Source organism: Gracilinanus agilis, chromosome 2 (genome assembly GCF_016433145.1).
Source record: "Gracilinanus agilis isolate LMUSP501 chromosome 2, AgileGrace, whole genome shotgun sequence".
Taxonomy (NCBI): domain Eukaryota; kingdom Metazoa; phylum Chordata; class Mammalia; order Didelphimorphia; family Didelphidae; genus Gracilinanus; species Gracilinanus agilis.
The window spans coordinates 695,258,445-695,282,714 of record NC_058131.1 but is presented as its reverse complement, the minus strand read 5'-3'; the positions used below and the strand labels follow the sequence as shown (position 1 = coordinate 695,282,714).

Genomic DNA, 24,270 nt, shown 5'->3' with positions numbered 1-24,270 from the left:
AGGCGTCTGTGGAGCTCACCCCCAAGCCCCGCCTGGGAGAAGCGCCGAGAGCTCAGGTCACCTCTGGGCCCGGGACACCCCAATCTCATAGACAGGCCAAGCCTCTCTCCAGTCCCATCCCAGCAACTGCCTTTAGACGGGACACGCTGGGCCGCCCTGGGGGCATCTCAAACCCAGCGTGTCCAAAATGGATCCCCTTTTCCTGGCCTTCCCAACCAGCTTCACCCTCAGACCCCGTGCGCTTTGTCCGAGACTCTCCCATCCTTCCACTCTCCTGGATGTGGCTGCCAGGGGGCCACCACCAAGCTTAGAACAAGGCTTGGGGGCAAGAATACCTACTGGAGTTCAAGTCCTTCAGCCATCTTCTAGCTAGGGGACCCTGGTTGAGGCATTTAAACTCTCAGCCTCAGTCTCCTCATCTGTAAAATGGGAATAATAGCAATTCCTCCCTTTCAGGGTTGTTGTGAACATCAAATGAGATAATAAATGTTAAGATGCTTAGCCCAGTGCCTGGCACAGAATAAAAGCTATTTTGTTGTTGGTCAGTCATATCTGACTCTCTGCAACCCCATTTAGAATTTTCTTGGCTAAGATAGTGGAGCAGTTGACCATTTCTTTCTCCAACTCACTTTACAGATGAGGAAACTGAAGCAAACGCGGTTAAGTGAATTGCCCAGGGTCACCTAGCCAAGAAGTACCTGAGACAGGATTTGGATTCAGGAAAACGAGTCTTCCTGACTCTAGGCCTAGTTCTCTATCCTCTGAGCCACCTAGCTGCCCACTATTCCTCTTACTGGTAGGGGCTTACAGACTTTGGGTGGACTCTTTTTATATTTTTTTGTCGACATGATGATCTATGCACTTGTGTCCATCCATTAGATTCTGAACTCTTTGAGGGCAAGGATGGGCTTCTTTGTTGTATTGGTATCCCCAGTGCCCAGCCTAGTGCTGGGTGCAGAGTAAGTGAATGATAATGCTGCCTCATTCATTCATCCATTCACCTGTCTACCCTTCCATCTACCCATCCATCCATTTATCCAACCACCCGTGCATTTATTCATCTGTCCATCCAGCCACCTATCCATCCATCTATCCATTTATCCATCCATCCATCCATCTGTCCATCCATCCATCCATTCATCCATCCATTTATCCATCCATCCATCTGTCCGTCCATCCTCCATCTGTCCATCCATCCATCCATCTACCCATTTATCCATCCATCCACCCATCTGTCTGTCCATTCTCCATCCGTCCATCCATCCATCCATCCATTCATCCATCCATTTATCCATCCGTCCGTCCATCTGTGCATTTATTCATCTGTCTAGCCATACATCCACTTATTCCTCCATCTGTCTGTCCATCTGTCCATCTGTGCTCTCTTATCAGGCTATTGTACTCCTGGTATCAGTTTCTCTCCCTCTAACCCTGTCCTCTGTGAATCTAAAGAGAAAGAAACACCCGGGTCCAGGCGCCCCATCTCACTGCCGTCTGCTTCCGGATCAAGGGCGCCGCCGCCAGTCTTCTCCCACAGGCCTTCCTGCTTCTTTCCGGGGTTCTGCCTTCATTCCAGGGGAATGTGGCCTCGAGAGGCAGCATGTGTAGGAACAAGTTTGGAGGCTTTGGCCAGGATCAGAGTTTGTCTGTCCATGTGTCCATCCGAGAGCCACTGAAATATTTCCTAGCGCAGCGTGAACCGCCGCGGCGAGGTCAGAAACCCCAAGTTAGCTGTGCCTGCAGCATCGCGTTCTTACTACCTCCTGCCCGTGGCCGGAGGTGGGGCTGCTTCTGGTCCCCCTGCTGTGTAGCTTCTGTGCCGAGGGGCTGCCCGCCACGTGGCTTCTGGGCCGCCGTCCTCCAGGCTTTGGTAGGAGAGAGAAGCCCTCATTGGATGGCGGGCCTGGCGTGTTCCCTGTCTGGCTTTGGGCTTCCATGGTGACCCTCAGCAGGACGTGGCTCGTGGCGTGGCAGTGGCTCCCGATTCCAGCCAGGTGGGGCCGGCTCTGGGCAGCCGCTGACCTTTTGGGCCACATTTTCCTCTGCTCTAAGCTGTCGGGAATGAGCTCAAACTCGAGGCCTGTTCCTGCCCCCCTGGACGGCCCTGGGGCACCGGCCGGTGAGGAGCTGCCTGGCGTTTCCTCCCTTTCCCTACGTGGGCCCTGCCTGGCCCTCTACCGCAGTGGGGATCCTCAGCCTCCACAGGGCAGGATCTTCTGGCTGCCGCCAGGATTTCCCGCTCCCCACCGCCAGAACATGAGGGGGGGGGCCCGAACCTCACGCCGAGCAGCGCGTCTGAGCCGGCGGCACCTCCATTCATTTCGTGCGTCTGTTCGGAAGGGCTCCGGCCAGGGCTGACCGGCCGGGCCGGTAAAGGGTTAACAAGCCATTCGGGACGCCTTCCTTGCAGTGGGGCTTCAGGCGGCCTCGGTAATGGTATGTACTTTGTGTGATAAGTCTAATTCAGGAAATGATGAATTACTGACACCCTCGTTGTTTGCAAACACAACCTGATAGAGGACTTTTTAATGAGTTAATCTGCGTTTCCCCACCTCCCGTGAGTAATGGGCCTGGGCTGGGCCCCTCAGAGGGCCGGAGCGGCCCTTCCTCTCTTGGGGGGGGGCCGCCCTGCAGCCGGAGCCTCGAGTCCCCCCGAGCCCAGGGGCCGGAGGGGCCGGTGCTCCAGGGAGTTCTCCCGGAGACCCCGGCCAGGAGGGGCCCCCACGAGGGTGTCCCGAGGCCTCTGGCTTCTTCCTCGTGAGAAGTTGGAGTGAGGGGGTCCCTCGACGGCCGGCCGGAGCTTCCCCTTCCAGGGGGCTCCGTGTCCCTGGGAAGCCTCTCGTTTCCCCCACCGGCAGGGGCAGCGGCTGGACCTGCTCTCCGGGCTCCTTCCATTTCCGCCGGTCTGTGGCTCTGGGCCTGGCGGTCAGCTCCCGGCCGCCATGGCTGACTGGGCCTCCGAAGGCTTTGTGCAGACAAAGGGGCTCCCCGGGAGCTCGGCCTTCGTCGCCCAGCCTTTGTGGCTCTGAAGGGGAATCCTCGGGCCGGCCGGTCTCCCTGCCCCGCCTCCTTGCTCCTTCTGCCCCAAGTATGGCCCTGGTGGGCTGCGTCTTACTTATGGAAAATGAATGAGCCCCCCCGCCGGGCAGGCCTCTTTGAATTGTTTTTAGCCAAACAGGCAACTAATCGATAGCGGCCGCCCGGCCCGGCCCGCTGTTGACACAGGCGCGAGCAGATAGGGGCTTCCTGGGCGCGGGGCGCGGGCTCATTAGGATGCAGCCGCTGTCACGGCCGTGATAAATGGGGGCCTTGAACTGGATTGATAGACTTGGTTAAACATTGAAAAAGTTGCGCTGAACTTTGACTTCAAATATTCATTAGCGCTAATTATGGATTTTATGACTACATGAATTACCGCGCCGGGGCCCTCATTGACCATTTATTTTCCATTTATTTATTGCAATCTCCATAATTTTCTATTAGCCTCATTGCGCTCGGGCAGGTCAGGCCGCCGGGGCTTCCACGGGCCCCGATGGGCGGCCGGACCCCAGCCGGAACCCCTGCAGGGGCCGCCCAGCCCCGGAGAGCCTGAATCCGTGAGCAAATGGATCGTGGCGTTGCTCTTAGCCCAGACCAGCATAAAGAGGCAATTGGGGGAAATTGTGACAGGCAGGAGGAAAAGCGCAGGGAGCCGGGCAGCAGACACCCCCTCCAGCGTCCCCGAGACCTTGGGCGAGTCACAGCCTTGCTGAGCCCCAGTTCCTCCACTTGTCAAATGAGAGCATGGTATCGTGGGGTGCCTGCCAGCTCTCAACAGAGGCCGTCCGCCTACCTCTCTGTGTATCTACCCATCTGTCTGTCCATCGGGGAGCATAACCCCTGGGCTCCATATGGAAGATGGAGGCGCCGGATCTGCATCCTGCCTATAGTCTCTGTCCGTGTGTCCTTCTTTGTCTCCCTCTTTGGCTGGCTGTCTGTCTCTCTCAGTCTGTCTCTGTCGATGTGTGTGCCTCTATCTCCCTCCCTTCCTCCCTGGCTCTCTTCTTTTGTCCGTCTCTATCTTTGGCTCTCTGTCTCTGGCTCTGTTGATGTATGTGTGCCTCTGTCTCCCTCTCTGTCTGTCTTTCAGTCTCTGTCTCTCTGTCTTTCTGTCTCTGTCTCTCTGTCTCTGTCTCTCTCACACACTCTCACACACACGCGCTCACACGCACGCACGCCAGTTACTGCCTTCATTTCGGAGAAGAGCTTTTTGTAGCGTTTAGACAAGCCGTACGTGTGCGGCTCACGGGGTGAACTCCCGGTGCGAGACGAGGTTCTCCTCTCTTCTGAGCTGTGGTTGGGAGGGCGGGGCCGGGGCGGCCTTAGTGGGGGCTCTTTACCCGGCCCCGAGCTGAAGCTCTCGGCTTTCTCCGCTTGTTTCTCTTCGGATTCTCTTTCTCCGCGTCACCGGTGAAAAGGAGCCATTCGGTCTCCTCTTTGCCAGTGTTTCCGCCTTTCGTTCTTTCCTCTTTTGTCTCTCGCTGCTCTCAGAACCGGGGCAGATGGGCGACGGGCCGCGGCCCTCAGTTTCCCCCTCTGCATTTCTGCTTCCCCGCTGCTTCATCCCTGACAACGTGTGTGCGTGCGGTCGGGGTTTGTTTCTGGCATGGCAGGGGTCCGCCCCGGCTTGGACTTTGGGGCGCTTTTAACGGGAAGGCAGCACCTTCTTTGCCCCCTTCTAAACCGTTCTGTGTCGAGGTCCTTCGTCCGTGATAGGAGAAATCCTGCTCGGCGCTCCCCGATCCCCGGGACGAGCCCACCTTCTTCCGAGTGCATCATTTCCCGCATCTCCGGGCCTCCCTTCCCTGCACTCAGAGATTGTCAATCAATCTTCATTAGCGAGATTCGTCTCGGGCTCTTCTTGGCTTTGCGGCCGTCTCCTGGGGGTTGGGCTCCCATTTGTCTCATCAGAAAGTTGGCCAGGCTGCCTTTGCAGTCCGATTTGGAGAATTGTCTTGGCGGCGGCGCCGTGACCCCTTTTTTGTCCATCCCGGAGCCGTTTCGGGGGCCTTTTTCCGAGCTTTGTCTCCTTCGTTGGCCTTGTTTTGAGCGAGGGTCGGTCTGAGCCCAGCCCCCTTGACTGCTCGGTCACGGGCCAGAGCCCGGAACGGTTCTCCTGATTTCTCCTCCGGGCTGACTCGGCCTCGCGCTCTTGCGACTTCCGTAGCCGACGGCCCTCTTTGGCTTGGTCCGGCTCACTCGTGGGCTGTCCATGTCTCCAGGCGTCAGCGCCCAACCTGGCCTTTCTTCTCTCAGGCGCCTCTTGGGGTCCCTTTTCCGACGTTTGGCTCGTGTGCCCCGTTGGCTCCCCCATTTGGCTGCCCGTGATTTCTGGAGACGGAGCCCTCCCGGCCGCCCTCCTCCCTCGAAAGTACTTGCTGTTTCCGTGATTGTTCTTGGATCCTGATCTCCTGCTTTGCGATGGGGGCGGGGCGGGGCGGTGGGTTCGAGAACGCCGAGCCGACCCCAGAGGGAGGCAGACCAAGGGGCCGTGTCAGGGCCGGGTGTCCTCCCCAAGTTACCCATGTCAGTGGCATCTCGGGGCTGGTTCAAACCCAGAACAAAGCCAGAGGGCTGGGAAGGGTCCCCACACACAAGGATGAGGGGGAAAGCTCGGGGCTCCCCGATTTCCTGGAGGAGGCGGAGGACGGAGACGGAGCTGGTGACCAGAGCAGAGCAGAGGTAGGCCTGGGAACGGCCGGCACCTTCTCAGTAGCCCCGAGGACGTGGCTGACCGCTGACCCCTGTGCCTTCTCTCCCATGTTTACGTTGTCTTCGCGAGGGCCGTCTTTAGCCATCTCTACTGAGGGTGTCCTCGACGAGGGCATTGTTAGGAGAGCCAACAGTGACCGCCCCTTTGACCATCTCTCAGGTGCTGGAAAGCTGTGGAGAATACGTGGCCGATCTGTTGGGACAAAATGCTGCCTTTAAAGGCTTTTATGGCGGAGCATCACTTGTCCGTGGACCATTCAGGATGCTGGGAAAGGTGACCACCCAGTTAGCTCTGTTCCTTGGTCCTCAGGGCCAGGCAAGGCTAAAGCAGGGAGGCACGGAGGAGGGCCAGAGCAGTCTGGGTCAGGAGGGATTCCCTGGGGTGCTGCTGGTGAGGGGGGCTCCTGTGCCCTTGATCCTTCGCGCATCGAGGAGGAGAACCGAACTGGCCATCCATCAGCATGGCAAAGTCTAAGGGGACGAATCGTTTCTATGGCCCGGATTTCATCCTGCATCTGAAGGACACCCTTGAGATTTCTGTCTATTTGCCTGGTACAGAACGTGCGGAGAGACCGTGAGCTGAGCCTGGGCTCGAAGAGAAGGAGATTAGCACAGAGACTTCTTAGAAAGGGCAAAAGTCTCTTACGAACCACTAACTCTTTCTTTTCTAAACCCTCACCTTCCACCTTAGAATCAATTCTATTTATTGGTTCCAAGGCAGAAGAGCAGTAAAAGCTAGGCAATGGGGGTCAAGTGACTTGCCCAGAATCACACAGCTAGGAAGTGTCTGAGGCCAGATTTGAACCCAGGACCTCCCATCTCTAGGCCTGGCTCGCCATCCACTGAGCCACCCAGCTGCCCCCAAGAAACTAACTTTCCATGAAAGCTGAGGCCCCTCTTTTCAGTATCAACATTTTATCGGTGTAGACATATGGCAGGAAAATCTCGATCACCCCTACCTCTGAAGAATTAGAACATCTGCAGAGGTCAGTGGGGGAAGCCACCATATATGGCCACCAAAGAACTCCAGAGAAAATCACGGGTCACCAAGGAATGATATGATGGGAAAAGAAGATGGACTAGTCATGTGATGAGAGCAAGACAAGGCAGATGAACTGCCATGGTTCTCCATCAGCACCCTCACCACGTTTGGAGGAAACAAGGAAAAGAACTGGCCTGTTGGGTGGACCCCCAGGAAAAGATAGGCAGGAGATGCCCAGGTACAGCGAGCAGAAGTAGTTGGCCAGTGTGCAGCCCTGGAGGTAACTCCCAAATTATTTGGAACACCGATCCATTGGAGTATTGGACAAAGGTTGGGCTGCTGATTTTTGCCTTTTTCATTTGTTTAAGGTCCCTTTTTGCCCTTTCACGTGATTATTGGTTCTAACGGCACTGTTAGAATCTGTGAAGTATGGGACGTTTCATATTGCTTTTCAGAAGTCATCAGTGGCTTGCAAAATCACAGTCTTTTCAATTCCTATATTTATTCATAATTCATTAGTTTTCTTAACATTTAGTTTTATTGGTTTCGCCTTTAGTTTTTAGAATTTCTAATTTGGTGTTTATTTTGTTCTTGTAATTGTTTTAATTGCATTCCCAATTCATTGATCACTTCTTTCTCTGCTTTATTAATATAAACATTTAGAGATATACGTTTTCCTTGAATTTTTACTTTTGCTGTATCCCATAGGTTTTGGTGTGTTGTCTCATTATCATTCTCTTTAATGAAATTATTATTTTGGTAATTTGTTCTTTAACCCACTCATTCTTTTAGCGGGCATTACTGGGAGTGGCCAGGCTTAGAAGGATGGTGGGCTTTACAGGGAACGTTTGGGTGTTTGTCTCCTGGAGGGTTTGGGTCTTGAGGCCAGGACCTCCCAATCCCCAATGAGGCAGGCAAGGACTGGCCTCTCAGTTCTGAATTGCTCTGGGCTACGTTCCCTTAAACAGTAGATTTAGAGTCTTTGTGAGGCCTGTGCTTGCCTTGAGGCAGGTTGTCTTTGCCACCATCTTCGGGCGTGTGCCTGGTCTGTCTTCACTCCCTGAGTGCGTGCTGAGAGCTCACCATCCCCATGGTAGCTGGCCATGTGCACAGTTTCTCCTCTGGTGTCTGGAGCTGGGTGCCCGGTCACCAGGACCGGTCCTCATCTCTTCCGTCTGGCAGTGTTTTCTGCTGGGTGAGCTGATATGCCAAGGAAACGGGCAGGAGCCCGTGTTTGTGCTTTTGACAAATCAGCAACTGTTGGTTCCCTCACAGGCACTTCATAAATAATGCAGGAGCTGTTGGAGCAGAACCAGCCCTGTTGGGGGGGGGGGGAGACAGTGGAAAGACAAGATGGGGCTCCAGTATCCCATCGTGGAGGGTGCAGGGCTCAGGGGCCAGCCGGGGGGGGGGCGGGTTTCCGCACTTGTGTCCAGTTTATATGCAGTCTGCTTGGGGGTGCCTCTGTCCCTCTGGCACTAGGTCAGGGGAGCACCCCTGGTATCCCTTGTGCTCCATCTCTAGAACAATGCCCCATCTGGGGCTGGTAGCCCTGTGGGATGAGCTACTTGCCTCCCATTCTCTTGTGGGGCTCCTCGTGCCCACCTTCCCTCCTGGGCCAGCGGGCCCCTGTGGCATTTCTGCCTCTGCCCCTCCCCCCCCGGGTATCTGCTTCTGGGGGGAAGCCGGGCTCTCCAGGCGTGAAGCGGGTTTTGGGATTGCGCAGTGAGCCTCTGAAATGGCCGCCTGGCACGTCATCGGGTGATGCTTGTCAGAATAAGTCAGATCTGAGGACCAGAGACAATGGGGCTAAGGAGACGTTCAGGTGGTCTGCGACCCCGGCCCAGACGGGCATTGAAGCCTGTGACCCGTGTGCCCAGGCGGAGCCTGTGGGGAAGGAGACGGGACGGGGAAGGACGACCGGCCTCTTCTTGGGTCACTAAGCCCATGCCCTGCCTCTGCCCCGCCAGCATCTGGGGAGGGGGCCCAGGCCCTCTGTGTGGCTCCCCGGCGTTCACCCCCACAACCACCATCCTAATTCTCGGCCATTTCTCCCCCAGGCGCTGGGAAGCTTCTATTTCCTTCATGAAACCCTGAAGAACATTCATCAGTTTGACTTTAAAGGTGAGTCCGGCCTTCTCTGGGTCCATCAGGGGGCAGGCGATGCCCAGCAGGGGTGGAAGCCTCAGGGGTAGCTCCCGGGGTGCCAGGATTTAACCGCCCCCAGAACACCCAGGGGGGCTGGGGCTACTGGCTGTGGGGGCCACTGTGCTTGGGCACCTGGGGAGGGCAGCGGACGAGCCACCTCCGAGAGGAAGCAGCGGTCATTGGCACGATGGAAAAACAGGGACCCGGGGACAGAGCCAAGGGCCCGGAGTCAGGAGGAGACACCGACTAGCTGGGCCCCCCGGCCACGGCACTCAACCCTCAGTTTCCTCATCTGTCACACGAGCTGGAGAAGGGCACGGCCCACCTCTGCGGTCTCTCTGCCAAGAAAAGCCCTCGGAGGGGCCACGGCACGTCGGGCGCCACGGAAAGGACGGAACCGTGACGACATTTAAACAAGCTGCCAGTCACAGACACAAGTCATATAGCCTCACACACAGTGTCACACACAGACACCACCACACATATAAACACACACGCACTCAGACATGCACACATATAAACACTCACACGCACGCAGACACAGAAACATAGACACACACACAGACACCACCACAGACACAGTCACACACATAAACCATCATAGACACAGGCACACACAGACACACACACAGAGACACACTCAGAGACACACACAGAGACACACACAGTGTCACATGCACACAGACACAGGCACACACAGACACACACACACAGACACACACAGACACACACATAAACCATCATAGACACAGGCACACACAGAGACACACACAGAGTCACACACAGAGACACACACAGAGACACACACAGTGTCACACACAGTGTCACACGCACACAGACACAGACACACACAGAGACACACACAGTGTCACACGCACAGACACAGGCACACACAGAGACACACACAGAGTCACACGCACACAGGCACACACAGACACACACACAGAGACACACACAGACACACACAGAGTCACACGCGCACACACACACAGGCACACACAGAGACACACACAGAGACACACACAGAGACACACACAGAGACACACACAGTGTCACACGCACACAGACACAGGCACACACAGAGACACACACAGAGTCACACACTGTCACACGCACACAGACACAGACACACACAGAGACACACACAGTGTCACACACACAGACACAGGCATACACAGACACACACACAGAGACACACACAGAGACACACACAGAGTCACACATACACAGACACAGGCACACACAGAGACACACACAGAGACACACACAGACACACACAGAGTCACACGCGCACACAGACACAGGCACACACAGAGACACACACAGAGACACACACAGTGTCACACACACACAGACACAGGCACACACAGAGACACACACAGTGTCACACGCACAGACACCAGAGCTGCCACGGACAGATGGGGGCAGGCTGTTGGCAGAGGCACGAAGAAGTCCGAATTTTCAGGAGAGGATGGGAAGGGGCTAAGACAGGGCCCAGACCGTCACTGGGCTGCTGTGGTCCTCGGGCCAGCCTCTGTGTTGGCATGGAACTGGAAGGAGAGCAGGCGCCCGTCTGCTGGGAAATGGCAGCCCTGTGCGGAAGGGGGCATTGCTGCAGGAGAGGCAAGTGTGGAAATCAGGGAATCCTGCAGGCGATGTTTGGTCAGCTCCCCCTCAGACCCCACCCCCACCCCCCGGGAGAGAAGCTAGAGCGAGCGGCCATTTCCTTCTCCCCTAGGGAAGTGACTTGCCCAGGGTCACACGGCTAGTGAGTGACTGAGGCCTGATAGGCCTAGGACTGTGGAAGTGCCAACAGTGAACAGATCATCTTGACTGTGCCTGGCCTCTGAGAAGAGGTGACCCAGCACAGCTGTCTCCTTCCTTGAAAGGGGCTCCGAGTGCAGAATATGGCATGGACTGAAAGACTTCTGGTGGCCTTTGTTGGCCTGAGTGTGCTTCTGCCCTCTCCTCTATCTCTGGGTCTCTGCCTCTCACCTTCCCCTCCCCCCGGGGCTCTCAGTGGTCCAGCCTGAAGAATTTGGTGTAAAGAAAAACGTTCTCAGTGGTCCAGTTTCTTTCTGAAGGCCGCCCCTGGCCAAGCTCGGGTGCAGTGGCTCCTGGGAATCTCTTGGCCTGACCTTACCAGGGTCAGTGCTCGTGTTGGCCACTTTGCTGTCCCCATTCCCAAGGGCTGGGGGCCGTAGGTGGACAGAGACGAGGAGGACGAAGGGTCATCCACTCCCTGGACATGGCTGAAGGATGGGGGTTGGGAGCCGGAGGAGCTTTGGACTTTGGCTTTGCTCCTGAGGCGTTGATTTTTTGAACCCGAGGCCAGACTTTCCATCTCTTCCAGCTGAGTCTCGTCTCCTTTTGTTTGGGCCCACTGTCCGAGGCCTGTCCAGAGTTCTTTCATTTTCATGTTTAAGCCTCAGCCCCTCACAGTGTCTTCTCTTCCCACTGAAATGTTTTATAGAGCAGCAGCAGCCATGGGGGCAGAGGCCCTGTGTGCATGTGTGCGTGTGTGCGTGTGCATGTATGTGGTGTATGTGTGTGAATGCGTGGGTAACAGATCACCTGAAAGGAGTCTATTCTCTTATGGGAGCTCCCAGAGCCCTGGGTCTGACACCAGGAGGACCCAAGTTCAAATTGGACTTCAACCATTTACTAGCTGTGTGACCTTGGGCAAGTCATTTAATCTCCATTTACCTCTGTTTCCCCATCTGTACAATGGGGGTAATAATAACCCTTAGCCCTCAGGGCTGTTGTGAGGGTCCAGAGAGATGGGTAAAGTGCTTGGCACAGTGCCTGGCACCCAGTTGGTACTGTGCGTCAGTGATGATGACGACAATGATGATGGTGGTGGTGATGATGGTGATGATAAAGATGGTGATAGTGATGAAGAAGGTGGTGATGATGATGAAGGTGGTGATGATGGTGATGAAGAAGGTGGTGGTGATGGTGGTGATGATGATGAAGGTGGTGATGTTAATGATGAAGGTGGTAATGATGGTGATGAAGAAGGTGGTGGTGGTGATGATGATGGTGATGATGATGGTGATGATGATGGTGATGATGATGGTGATGATGGTGGTGATGATGGTGGTGATGATGGTGGTGATGATGGTGATGATGATGGTGATGATGGTGATGATGATGGTGATGATGGTGGTGATGATGGTGATGATGGTGGTGATGATGGTGATGATGATGGTGATGATGGTGGTGATGATGGTGGTGATGATGATGGTGGTGGTGATGATGATGAAGGTGGTGGTGTTAATGATGAAGAAGGTGGTGGTGATGATGATGGTGGTGGTGATGAAGAAGGTGGTGATGATGATGATGGTGGTGATGAAGAAGGTGGTGATGATGATGGTGATGATAAAGATGGTGATAGTGATGAAGAAGGTGGTGATGATGATGGTGGTGATGATGATGGTGGTGGTGATGAAGAAGGTGGTGATGATGATGGTGGCGGTGGTGGTGATGAAGAAGGTGGTGGTGATGAAGAAGGTGGTGATGACAGCGATGCTTCTTGAACTGAGCTGCAGAGACCCAGCGTCTCACTCACGGGTGCTCTTTCTTCTCTTCTTAGCAAAAAAATACAAAAAAGTTACCGGCAAAGAAATCTACTCGGACACCCTGGAGAGCACCCCGATGCTGGAGAAAGAGAAGTTCCCCCAGGACTACTTCCCTGAGGTAGGTGCCCACAAAGCCCCCAGGGCGGGGCCCCCAAATCCTCCTTGTTGGAGTTGGCTTTTGATTTTCTATTCGCAATCAGGTTAGCGCACGCTGAGTGAGCGCTTACTGCGTCCATCATGTGTGTCATGCCAGGCTTTCCTCCCAAGGATCCCCCAAGCTGGAGATGGGTGCAGTGGGAGGCAGGCACAGCATGGGCATGGAGGGCTGAGGGGAAGGAAGGAAGGCTTCCTGGAGGAGGAGGCATGGGAACTGAGGAGCAAGAGGCAGAGAGGAGGGAGGAGAGACCTGAGGCACCCAACCCCCACCCCGAGGCATTCGGGGTCTTTGCCAGGACTGGGGGGTGGCAGCGTGACCCTGGGACACCGAGACATTCTCGGCGGAGGAAAGGGGACCTGGATGGAGACGTCTTGAAGATAAAGGCAGTTGGGTTAGACAGCTGATTGGAGGTGAGGCCAGACAGACAGACGGGCAGACGGGCAGAGCGCACCCCGGGTGACTGAAGGGTGGTGGTGACTCTTGGCAGTATTGGGGCCTCTCACTGCCCTTTGGATGCCACGATGCCTAGTGGAGGGAGCATCAGAATTCATTAAAAGACCCGGGTTTGAATCTGTCGGCCACGAACCAGGGATGAGGCCGGGGACAACCGGCTTCCCTTCCCGGCTCCATCTTTAAGGTTCCTCCCTGGGTCCGTAGAGCGTCCCTTTGGCGCTTCCCTTTGCTCCCACGTCATAGGCCAGAAAACAGAGACCCGAGATGAAGGGATCCTTCCTCTGCTTATCCGGATGTAGAGGGGCAGAGCCAGGATTCGAACCTGGGTCACTGGCTCCACGGCCTTCTTCACCCAGAGAGCCTGAAGGCCCCCAACATAGGAAAGACCAGGACCGTCCCAGAAACTCGGACCCTTCAGAAACCAGAAGCGGCCATTCCAGATGGCGGCCGTCGGTGGAGACGGCCGAGGCCTGGTTAGGGCCAGACCTGAGCGGGCTGACGAGGAGGGATGATGAGGCGATGGTTGTCCGCAGGAGTGCCTGGCACCCCACCACTGCCAGAGAGCCGGGCTGGGGCGAGGGCGGCGAGGACCCCCCGAGCACGAGGACCCCCCGAGCACGAGGACCCCCCAAGCGTAAGCACTCGGCAGCCCAGGATGGTGCCGCTCCAGCATTTGTGAAAACTTGTTGAGAGGGGGATGGGGAGCCCTGCTTGGTGGGGCGAGAGACGGCCGTGACCCCGGAGAAGCGAGGAAACGGTAGCGACGTCCTTGGAGCCGGCGCAGCGGCTGCCCCGGGGTCTGCCGTGACGGGCCAGACCGGGGAAGCCCCAGAGGGACTGCGAGTGAGGAGGATGCACTGGAGCCTCTGGGCGCCTCGGGGAGCGGATCCCTGAGGCCATCGGAGGGAGGAAGCCGAGGCCTTGAGGGCAGCGGCCGCCCGGGGGTGATGGCGCCTCGGGGAGCAGATGTAGGGGTCTGTGTGCGAGACTCTGCGGCCTGATGACGGGGGCGGATCCCACAGGCTGGGGCGCCCCGCAGGGCCTTCTCTCCTCTCGGGGGCTCGCCTCGCCATCTTCTCCTGCACCCCGTCCGGAGGAGGGAGGCCAGCCTCTCCCCCCAGCCTCTGCTGCTCCCTGAAGCACGGTCTCTGGTGAGGCAGAGCCTCTTCTGCTTGTCCTGGCCTCCCCAGTGGTCAGCCGCTTCCTGGAAGACCAAAGCCCCCTGCCCTCCTACCTCCCGCCGCCTGGCACCCCGCAGGGCCTCGCCACCAACCCAGCCTCAAAGCGTTTCTGCAGGGGGCGGATGGATGTGTGCCACAGGCCACGATGGGAAGGGCCCTGGGCCTGGCCTCCCGGCCTCCCGACGTCCTCGGCAGACCACTGACCGTGACTTCGTGGCGCTTGGGTGGCTCGCTCTGCACACGCTCCGATCAGCGGGCCCAGCTCGGTTTGGGCCATCTTCACCCGGAGAAGAAAGCATTTATGCCAGCCGGCCGGCTCAGGGATCTCTCCGGGGAGCGCTCCCCCTCCCTTCTGTCTCCCCAAGGGTCTGCTTCTCGTGGTCCCCCGCCGGGCCTTCGGTGGCAGCGTCCCGTTTTGGGGGGGTCAGCCTGATTTCTTGTTCTTTTATTGCTGGCGCTTAAGGATGATCTAAAAGTAATTACCGTGATGGAAACAGCGCGCCACTCCCCGTAATCACCGGCCGGCGCGTCCAAAGCTAACAAAGCTCGGGCCTGATTTACGGCGCGGCCGGTGGCCGGCGACGAGGCCGTGGGGAGCGGCACTCCACATAATGGGAGGCGGGCTGCGCAGAGCGCGTGGGGGACTCTATCAGGGCGCAGTCATTTTTCTCCGGCCGGTGAGAAATGGGTCGTCCTCATAGATCACGGCTCCCGCTCCCGGCTCTTATGAAAGATGAATTAATTTCACTAATGCCTTAATGCAAACCTTTCACGGAGGAGGCCGGCTGGCGATAACCTCCCTGCAGCCTCTCCTTTCTCCGCGCTGATTTATGGCTTCTTTTAGTAGATGAAACTGCCTGGATTCGCCATCCATCTGCAGCCTAAAGGAACGCTATTAAGCAGGGCCCTAAGCGGGGCCTCGGGGGGAGGCGACGGATGTCACGGCTGGGAGATGGCAGGACGCCCCCCAGGCTGGGGACGAAGGAGGAAGCGGCCCCCTCAGGAGAGGGCCCCAAACCGGGAAGACCCTCAGCCAGAGGCCCCCATCAGGAGGCGACCGGGGCAGCAGGGCAGCAGGGCAGAGGGCAGCGAGGCAGAGGGCAGCAGGGCAGCAGGGCAGCGGGGCAGAGGGCAGCGGGGCAGCGGGGCAGCGGGGCAGCGGGGCAGTGGGGCAGCGGGGCAGCAGGGCAGAGGGCAGCGGGGCAGCGAGGCAGCAGGACAGCGGGGCAGCGGGGCAGCGGGGCAGCAGTCAGGGCTTCCGGGGTGGGACCGACCCTCTCAGGAGATGCCAGGCTGGGCCCCTCCTCATCCCCTCATGTGATTCTCCATCTCAGCTTGGGGCTGGCCGTTGGCCTTCCCAGGGGCAGGCAGCTCCCCTCGGGGCCGTAGATAATCCCGAAGCCGTTCGTGGCTGATCGAGGTGCCCCCATGCCTCCCCATGGCTCTTCCTTGTCAGTCGGGGACAAATGCTGAAATCAGACTCTTCTTGACACCCAATCTGGGGCCATCCCAGAAACACTGGTTTGCAGTCGCAGAAGCCGGGGGGGAAGGGGGGGGCGATCTCCCTTCCTTGCCTTCCCTCGGCCTCTGTGGCACCCTCTGTAAAACGAAGGGACCGTCGACCTCTGAGGGCCCTCTTAGCACGAATAAGGACCAAGGCGATGGCGGGCAGTGGCGGAAGCTGCTTCATTGACCTTGGCAGCATGGCAGACTCATTAGCGTTGCATGAGTTTTCAGACCCCAGATTTCCACCTCAAACCCAGAAGCTGCTTTTTCAGAGTCTCTGGCTCAGCCCGCGGCCCCCTCCGGGACAGGGCGGACAGGTGTGAGCCAGGGAGGAGGGGCGTTTGGGCGTCACGTACACAGACGAGGAGATTCGCCAGCAGGAAGTGAGCCCCTAAATAGCGGAGCAGCTCCGAGGACGTGGGCGAGCAGCTGAGCCTTGGCATCACCACCCTGGTTGCTTTGGGGATGTAGGACAGAAAGAGCTGGCCCTGCCCCCCCCCCATCCCTGCCAACGTGTCTTGGTTCTTTGATTACTGGGGGGGGGCCCAGACTTCTGGCAAGTCCATTCCCAGGAACCCATCTTTGATGTGGGCCAAGCAAGGTTTTCTCTGCCGGGTCCATCTGAACCGCCATCAATCAGATAATCCTGAAATCCCGAGAAACGCGGGTCGCCGGTATCGCAGGCCTTCCAGTCTGGGCACCTGAGGGAGACCAGAATGAGCCTCGTCTGACAGCTTTGCAGCTTGGGTAGGGTGTCCAAAGCGAGTGGCTAGGATTCCCAGTGTTAACCGGGGCATCCCGTGCCGGGGGGGGGGGTGATGCCATCAAGTGTCCTCCCTGGGAGAGGTACCTGGTGACAGTAGAGGGGACCCAGCCGTCTCAAGCTCCTGCTCTGGCAGGCTCTGATGAGCTCTGAAGGCCTTTGGGGGACTGTCCAGCAGCCTTGAGACATGCTTGGCCCTATACTGGTCACAGAGTGACGGCAGCTGGGGCAAAAGCCTCTGTCAGAGAAAGACTGGGAGTGTCTGGCAGATCCCCCACTATTGGAATTACCAGCCCATGAAGCCTCTTTCATTTTAAGCTCTCTAGACATTTTTCCTCTACCTTTCCCCTGATTCGTAGGTGATGTATCAGACCCGAGTTCAAGTCCTTCTCACTGAACCAGCCTGGCCATGTGACTGCAGGGCAGAGGCTGCCCCTCATCGGCCAATGGCCTTTTGGACACAGAATGCCCCATTAAGGACAGACCAGCTGCCTCCCCGACTTCACCATTCCCTCCATAGTTACGAGGTGCTCCTGCCTCTTTCAGGGAAGGCAAAGCCGGCCTTTGTCGTCCTGTTCCTGGGACATCAGTCCCAAGCTAGGTTGCTTTGCCAAGAGCTGAAGAAGGATCCCTTCTGGTGGCTGCTTCTGCCCTTTGTGGGGTTCCAGGAAAAGCTGAAGCAGCCTCCGCCTCAGACGTAGCAGCCAAGGAGCGCCACGTGGCTTGGCCCCTCTTGTGCCAAGAAGAGCCACTTTGAACCCGTTATCTGGGGAGCATCTCCCCTCTGTGACGGCACGGCGGAGCAGTCCCGCAGGCGTTGGTGGAGGTGAGGGAGACGGGGGGTTGGAGAGCATTTGATTTGGGCCCTTCCCAAAGCCTTTCCAGTAGGAGCCGGAGGGCAGAGTCCGTAACCCCGTTTCTGAAGACTGCGAAAGCCAGAACTTGGTGATGGATGCGAGTTCCTTCGGCCACGGCCTAGACAAGCCACTTTCTCTCTTGGCCTCAGTTCCTCGTATCTAGCATGGAGGTGCCTGCCCAAAGCCAGCTGGCACGCGTGTTGGGACTACCTTTCCGAGCTGCTCCCGGGCTCAGCAAGACATCCAGAGGGCCAGGCCAGGCCTCTCTCCTCCATCCGAGAACATACCATCCTTTCTTTCCGATCTATTGCCCTGGTGCTCCTGGCCGCTCCACCCTACAGCCTGGCCGGATCACTGTTTAATTCCATTCGGCCCCTCTCAGTAAAACGAGGAAGCAAAGATGAATTTGGGTTCGGGGCTGGCTGCGATCCGTTGGAGCCGACGGGCCTTCCCGGGTGTGCCCTGACTAACCTTCCTCCCCAAAGTCATGGGTCTGGGCCCGGGCGTCCGGTGTTTCTCGAGGGCCTCGGAGGTCAGCGATGCGCGCTCTGGGCGCGCCACACACATCCTGAGTCAGGAGCGGCTCTTTCTTCAGGGACGAGGCGGGTCTCGGGTCTGAAAGTAATTTCAGAATTAAAACTCGAGGCTGCTGGGTCAGCTTGGTACTGCGGCATGTGGCTGTTTCCAGCTGGAATGAAAGAAGTAAAGGGAGGACCGACATGTGAGAAGGGCCAAGAGAGGAGGAGCAGCAACTCCAGGAAATCCCTGGCCCCTCCCCGGTTCTGCAGCCTCTCCCACCCAACCCCCTCTGCGATAGAAATCTTCTGTCTGAAACCCTTCCGTCCTCCCATCATCTCTTAGGACGGAAGAGCAGGAAAGGCTCGGCATTTGGGCTTAGATAGCGAGGAGGCGTCTGAGGTCAGATTTGCACCCAGGGCCTCGTCTCCAGGCCCTGTGCTTTATCCACTGAACCATCTAGCTGCCCCAGAATTCTTGGCAGACATTGCCTGAATCAGGGCATTCACCAGCATGCCCCTGTGCGCCATTGGTAGGCCAGACGGCCCCCTGGGCCGTGTGGCGTCTGACCCTAAAACAGCCGACAGCTAGAGCTGGAGAGCCGGGCAAGAGCAAGGAAGTGGCAGGAAATGTTTAACAACCGGTTCTGTGAAAGGGCCCGGCCCACTCGAGTCTGTCTGTCACCGGTGGTCTAGCCCACGTTGTTAGCACGTTTACACCGAGCCAGCAAGTCTCGCCCTGCCTTGCGGTGGGTTCCGGGATGTTAATCCTCACCCCGAAATTTAACAGTGGACTCCTGGGAGCCTGAGGGAGCTGGCAGGGACACCACTGTGGACCACCCCCAGCACCTCCCTGACCGGGTGGAGGGAGCTCAGGGCAAGGCTCCACTGAGAGGCACGCAGGGCGGTTTCTGACGTCCTGGGAAAGGAGAGAACGATGTTGCCGGGACTGATTCTTGAGGAATGGGAGGAGGCGATGGAGCTTCTTGGCATGGGTGGTGGTGGCACGGCATGGTCCAGGCGCTCTGGAAACATGGGCACTGCCCTTGGCAGATAGGCCCCAGTCAGAGCTGCTTGGGGACGTTTTCCGTTCAGGAGGAAATGCCTTTGTGTACCTTCCCCGACCAACAGACCAAGATGGCGCCCCGGTGATGGCCAGGAGCCGCAGAGAGCCCTGGGGTCAGGTGTGAAGGGCACGTGGAGATGGTCGGGTCCAGCCCCTCTGGTCCCTGTGGCCCAGGGGAGTGGGGCTCCCAGGCAGTGAGAGTGAGGGGGAAACCCAGACCTCCTCACTCCGAAAGCTTGGGCTTCCCAATGACCACGCTGGCTCTTCACTGCCTTGGGACATGTCTGAGATGTTTCATTCTCATCTGAGAATACAGACCAAAAGAAACAGCCATTGGCGAGGACCCGTCCCCTCTCTCCTCTCCCTCCCACTGCCCTAACTAGGCCAGAAAGACCTGGAGCCCCTTTCTAGCCCCCGAAAAGGAGGCGTTCTCAGTCCATGGGGGCCGGTGCTGCCCCTGGACCTGAACCCTGAGAGACCTTCTTCATGAGAAGCCATTCTGGCACCGCTGCCTGCTGCCCGCAGAGAAGGTGGCTTCGAGGGTCCTCTGGGACTGGGTGGGGGCGTCCCTGGGGGTCCAACCCTTGTGCCCCCTCTGAGCTGACAGCCCTGTGCTTGTTTTTCAGTGCAAATGGTCCAGGAAAGGCTTCCTCCGGACGAGATGGTGCATCTCTGACTGGTATGTTGTCGCGGTTGGTGCCAGGCCTGGTGGGCTCTTGGGCTCCCCGGGATGTTTGGGGCCCGTGCAAAGGCCAGAACCTGCTCTCAGTGGTCCCTCTGAGGGGCTCCCCTCAAGCCCAGGCCGCCCCAGCTCCTGGTTGGCTCTCACTCGCCTTCTTCTCTGTCCCCAATGTAGCGCCTTCGACCTGGTGAACATTCACCTGTTCCATGATGCTTCCAACCTCATCGCCTGGGAAACGAGTCCATCGGTTTATTCCGGAATCCGGCACAAGGCTTTGGGTTACGTGCTTGACCGGTAGGTACTGTTGGCCCCCGGCCGGCTCCCTGCCCTCGTGGAAGTCGAGGCAGAGATGGGGCCTGAGCCTGGGGAGGACGGGCATCCCGGACCCCTCCTGCACCCGCCCCAGCCCCGTGAGGCCAGCTCGTGCCCAGTGGGGGCTTTGCAGACCTGAAAGTGCTGGGGAGACCCTGTCTGGCTACCCACGCTGGGGTCCGGACATTTCTGGCCTGTGGCCTGGGCCTCCAAGCCTCAGGAGCCTCCTTTGCCCCCCAGTCTGCCCCTACCCCAGCCGCCTCGTGCCTGCTGGGCGTCTGCCTGCCTCGGTCTCCCCACTCCCGCTCGCTCTGCCCCCAGAGATATCTCCTAAAGCACCGTCTGGCCATGCCCTCTGCCGGGGCTCCCCACCACCTCCAGGATCCCCTTCTAGATGCCCCATTTTGCTCTGCTTTTTTAAAGTTACTTTTGCTCACGTGCCAAGCTTTGGGGGAAGCACAGCGGACACCCCAGGCTCGTCCCCGAAGAACGTCCTACAGGGATGCTGCGGGAGGGGGGACGCTTCCCTTTCCTGGCAGGAGCTTGGGGCAGCCCCAGCTACCTCCAGCCTCCAAAGGGGTTTCATCTCTGTGTGGCCCAGCCAGGGCCCCCCACCCCGTCGGCTCTTTGGTTTTGTTCTTCCCTTCTGTCTCAGAAGCCATACTGTGTGTGCGTTCCAAGGCGGAAGAGCGCTGGGGCTGGACTGTGACTTGCCCAGGGTCACCCAGCCGGGAGGGGTCAGGCCAGATTGGAAGGCAGGGCCTCCCGTCTCCAGGCCTGGCTCTCTCCACTGAGCCGCCCGGCTGCCCTCCGTTTGGCTCTTACAGACCTCACTCCTTTCCCTCCTGCCAGTGTCCAGCTGAGGGCCTGCTCGCCGTCCGTCCCAGCCCCTTCAGACCCTTCCTTCCTTCGGGCCCTGGCTCGAGGCCGGTGCCCCTCGGCTGCCAGCAGCCCTGATTCTGTTCCTGCTTGGGGCGTGGGGCTTTGTGCCCAGACCCTCTGCTCCTCGGGGCGGGGCTCCGTGTGCCTGGCACATAGTAGGCGCCGGTAAATGTTCCTGGTGTGATCGCCGAGCCCAGCGGGGCGGCTCTGGGGGGTAGCCCAAGGACGTGGCGGCTGTGGGCAGCCCGGTGGTCGGTCGTCCCGTGGCTTCAGACGTTCCGCCTCCTCTCGTGACCCCTCCCAGCCTGTCGCTCTCCTCAGACCCCCCAGAGGTCACGGAGAGTGAGCGGCGAGGCTGCTGGGATCCGTGGGACGGCCGTTCTCGCCTCCGCTCTCCACTCCCCGGGCAGCAGTTTCACCTCAGCCTTCCTGGCAGAAAAGAGAAGAAAACTAGAAGGGTCTGGCGCCCCCCCATTCGTCCAGGCCCAGCCTGTGCCAAATGTCGCCCATTTCTCCGTCCGGTCCCCGGCTCAGGAGTCACCTGGGGAGGGCAGAAGCCCGCCAGGTCCGAGCAGGTTCGAGCCAGAAGACCCAGAGGCTGGAGGAATCCTGCCAAGCAGAAGGGAGCCGGCTTGGTCAGCCAGGGAGAGCCTCCTGCCCTCCCCCCACCGGGGCCGGATGCTGGACAGGGTCCCGCCGGGCGTAGCCCCTGCAGCCAGAGGGGGGAGGCGTGGAGCAGACCCCCCACGATGCCCCTGGAGTGCGGCCCAGGGGCCGGGCGTGCTCGCCGGGGGGCCGCGCATCATTAAAACGTGACCCCTGCCAGCAGGCCCCGGGCTTTGGGGGGCACGAGCGGTGCCGGGGCTTTGCATTCCCGTGAATTGGCCCTTTGAGAGCTCAGCCAGCCGGAGCTGGGGACCTCCAGAGGGAAGCGCGGGCCAGCCAGCACAAAGGGGGAGTCGGAGGTGCCGTGAATAATGGGCAGAATCCTTTCTGCTCTGCTGATGGGGGAGGACAATGCGGGGGAGCTCCCTTTGACGGAGGGCCGCCACCAACAGTGTCCCCATTCAGCCGCTTTGGGAACCCGCGGCCCATTGTGCCCATCACAGCCCCTGCAGGAGAAGGGACAGGACCGGACAGGAGAGGGGAGGGCAGGGGAGGGGCAGTGGGGAGAAGAAGAGAGGGGGGAGATAGGGAGGAGAAGACAGGACAGGGTGCTTCTGTCTGTGGGAGGGCCCCTGGGGCCGCCCCTCCACACCCTGGAAGTTCCCTGGACAGTCCCCAAGGGGCTGGGCCCACCCCAGGGCTTTCCCGGAGGCTCCTCCTGCTTCCCTGCAGTCCCGACCAGCCTCTCCCACTGATGGGGAGAGGCCGAAAGGCCGGGTGGAAGGCCCCTCCCTGGGCTCAGACGGCTGTGGGGACCAGGCCAGCCACTGCCAGAGTTCGAGGTGACCCAGCTGACCGTGTTGAGGGCCTCCAAGTGAAGTGTTCAGAGAAAGAGAAGGAAGGTAGATCCTTCCCCTTTTCACACACACACAGTCACACAGACGTGTTCGCATGCACTCACAGTCACGCCCACACACAGACACACGCACCACAATCACCCACAGTCACCCAGAGACAGTCATATTCACACTCACAGTCACACTCACAGTGTCACACTCACACAGTTACAGCCTCACCCCCACACCTCCCAGAGTGTCACACACAGTCTCACACACAGTCACACAGACACCCCCCCCCCTTGCTCTAGAGCTCCGAGGTCCAGCTGAGCGCCACAGGCGGATTTGGGCAGGATCTCTTGGTACCCGCCTGTGCAGGGATGCCCTGAAGGACCCCCGGGCTCGGCACCTCCCTCTTTCCTCCCAGGAGAAGGTGCCCCCTCCCCGATTCAGTCCTCCCCCTTCTGAGGGGCAGAGACGACGGAGGGCCAGGGCAGCCCCAGGCCAGCATGCCGATGAGCACTCAACACTTCAGCCTCTGCGGCCTGCCCCTCTCGCACAGACCTGGAACCCTCCACGCCATTCAGGCCCGTGAAATGGGTTGTTTTTTTTCCACCAGTGACAGGGCCCTTCTGTTCCTCTTTGGAAACGGGGCCGGGCCCTGTTGGACAGAAACATTTCTCCATTAGGACTGTGAAATCCAGGCATGAAGCACCCCTTTGTGCCCGTCATCATTTTCTCACAAATATAGTCCATTGTCAGATTGCCGGAGTTAATTTGATCAACATTGGAGCATTTAACTTTTGTGCCCGCTCAAAGGAGCTGTTTCATGCCCATTTGGGGCATTCAAAGGAGATGATTACCAGAAAAATAATGTGCCCGTGTACAATGGGGAGCAATTAGTTTCCCAGGGAGCCGCGAGTGATGCACGGCCCCCACACAGCTCCCCTTTGTCGCTCGGTGGACGGTCATCAGTCAGCTGTCACCTCGGCTCAAAGACCCCTCCGATCGCAGTGTTTCTCTTGAGGCTTTTCCCAGAACGGGCGCATGAATGAGCCAAAGAAAGGCCCTCCGTCTCTAGGCAAAGGAAGGCTCGGCGCGAAAGATGTGGGTCACCACCGGAGCCCCCACAAGTCACCGCAGCATCCTGGCCGCCTCACCCGGAATGTGTGTGCGTGTGCGTGTGTGTGTGTGTGTGTGTGTGTGTGTGTGTGTGTGTGTGTGTGTGTGTAAGTGGGGGGAGGGGGAGGGGGAGGATGTGGATTGGACTGGGGGGAGGGGGCTGCCCTGGTCAGCTCCAGGCTCCCTCCCAGCCCTGAGAGCTTCCAAGTCCGAGCCACCCTCCCATGGGAGAGAGCAAACCCGGGATCCTTCCAGCGGTCCAGACAGCGCTGGGCCCCGGGAACCCCCTCCTTGGGGAAGCGTCTTGTCCAGGCTGCTAAAGTGAGGTTCCCTCCCTCCCTCCCTGTGCCCATCCCTCTGTCTCCCTGCTTCTCTCTTCTCTCTATTTCTCTGTCTCTCTCCCTCCCTCCTTCTCTCTGTCTCTGGCTCTGTCTCTCTCTGCCTCTCTGTCTCTCTCCTTTTCTTTGTCTCTGTCTCTCTCTGTGTCTCTGTCTCTGTCTCTCTTTGTCTCTGTCTCTGTCTCTTTCTGTATCTCTGTCTCTCCCTCTCTGTGTCTCTGTCTCTGTCTCTCCCTCTCTCTGTCTGTCTCTGTCTGTCTCTGTCTCTCTTTATCTCTCTGTCTCTCTGTCTTTCTCTGTCTCTCTCTGTGTTTCTGTCTCTCCCTCTCTCTGTGTCTCTGTCTCTCTGTGTCTCTGTCTCTGTCTCTCTTTACCTCTCTGTCTCTCTGTCTCTCTCTCTCTCTCTCTCTCTCTCTCTCTTTACCTCTCTGTCTCTCTCTCTGTCTCTCTCTGTCTCTGTCTCTCTGTCTCTCTCTCAGTCTGTCTCTCTGTCTCTGTCTCTCTCTCAGTCTGTCTCTGTCTCTGTCTCTCT

The 24,270-nt window shown here is 58.3% G+C and overlaps 1 protein-coding gene across 1 annotated transcript in view; it reads left to right on the top strand.

Moving 5' to 3' along the window:
* INPP5A (inositol polyphosphate-5-phosphatase A) overlaps window positions 1–24,270 on the top strand; it is a 147,204-nt gene that overhangs the window by 74,792 nt on the left and 48,142 nt on the right. Inside the window, exons 7-10 of the mRNA XM_044660306.1 lie at window positions 8,794–8,857; window positions 12,477–12,580; window positions 19,587–19,639; window positions 19,817–19,936. Of these exons, the coding sequence (XP_044516241.1) occupies window positions 8,794–8,857; window positions 12,477–12,580; window positions 19,587–19,639; window positions 19,817–19,936 (341 nt within the window). The remainder of the gene's footprint in view (window positions 1–8,793; window positions 8,858–12,476; window positions 12,581–19,586; window positions 19,640–19,816; window positions 19,937–24,270) is intronic.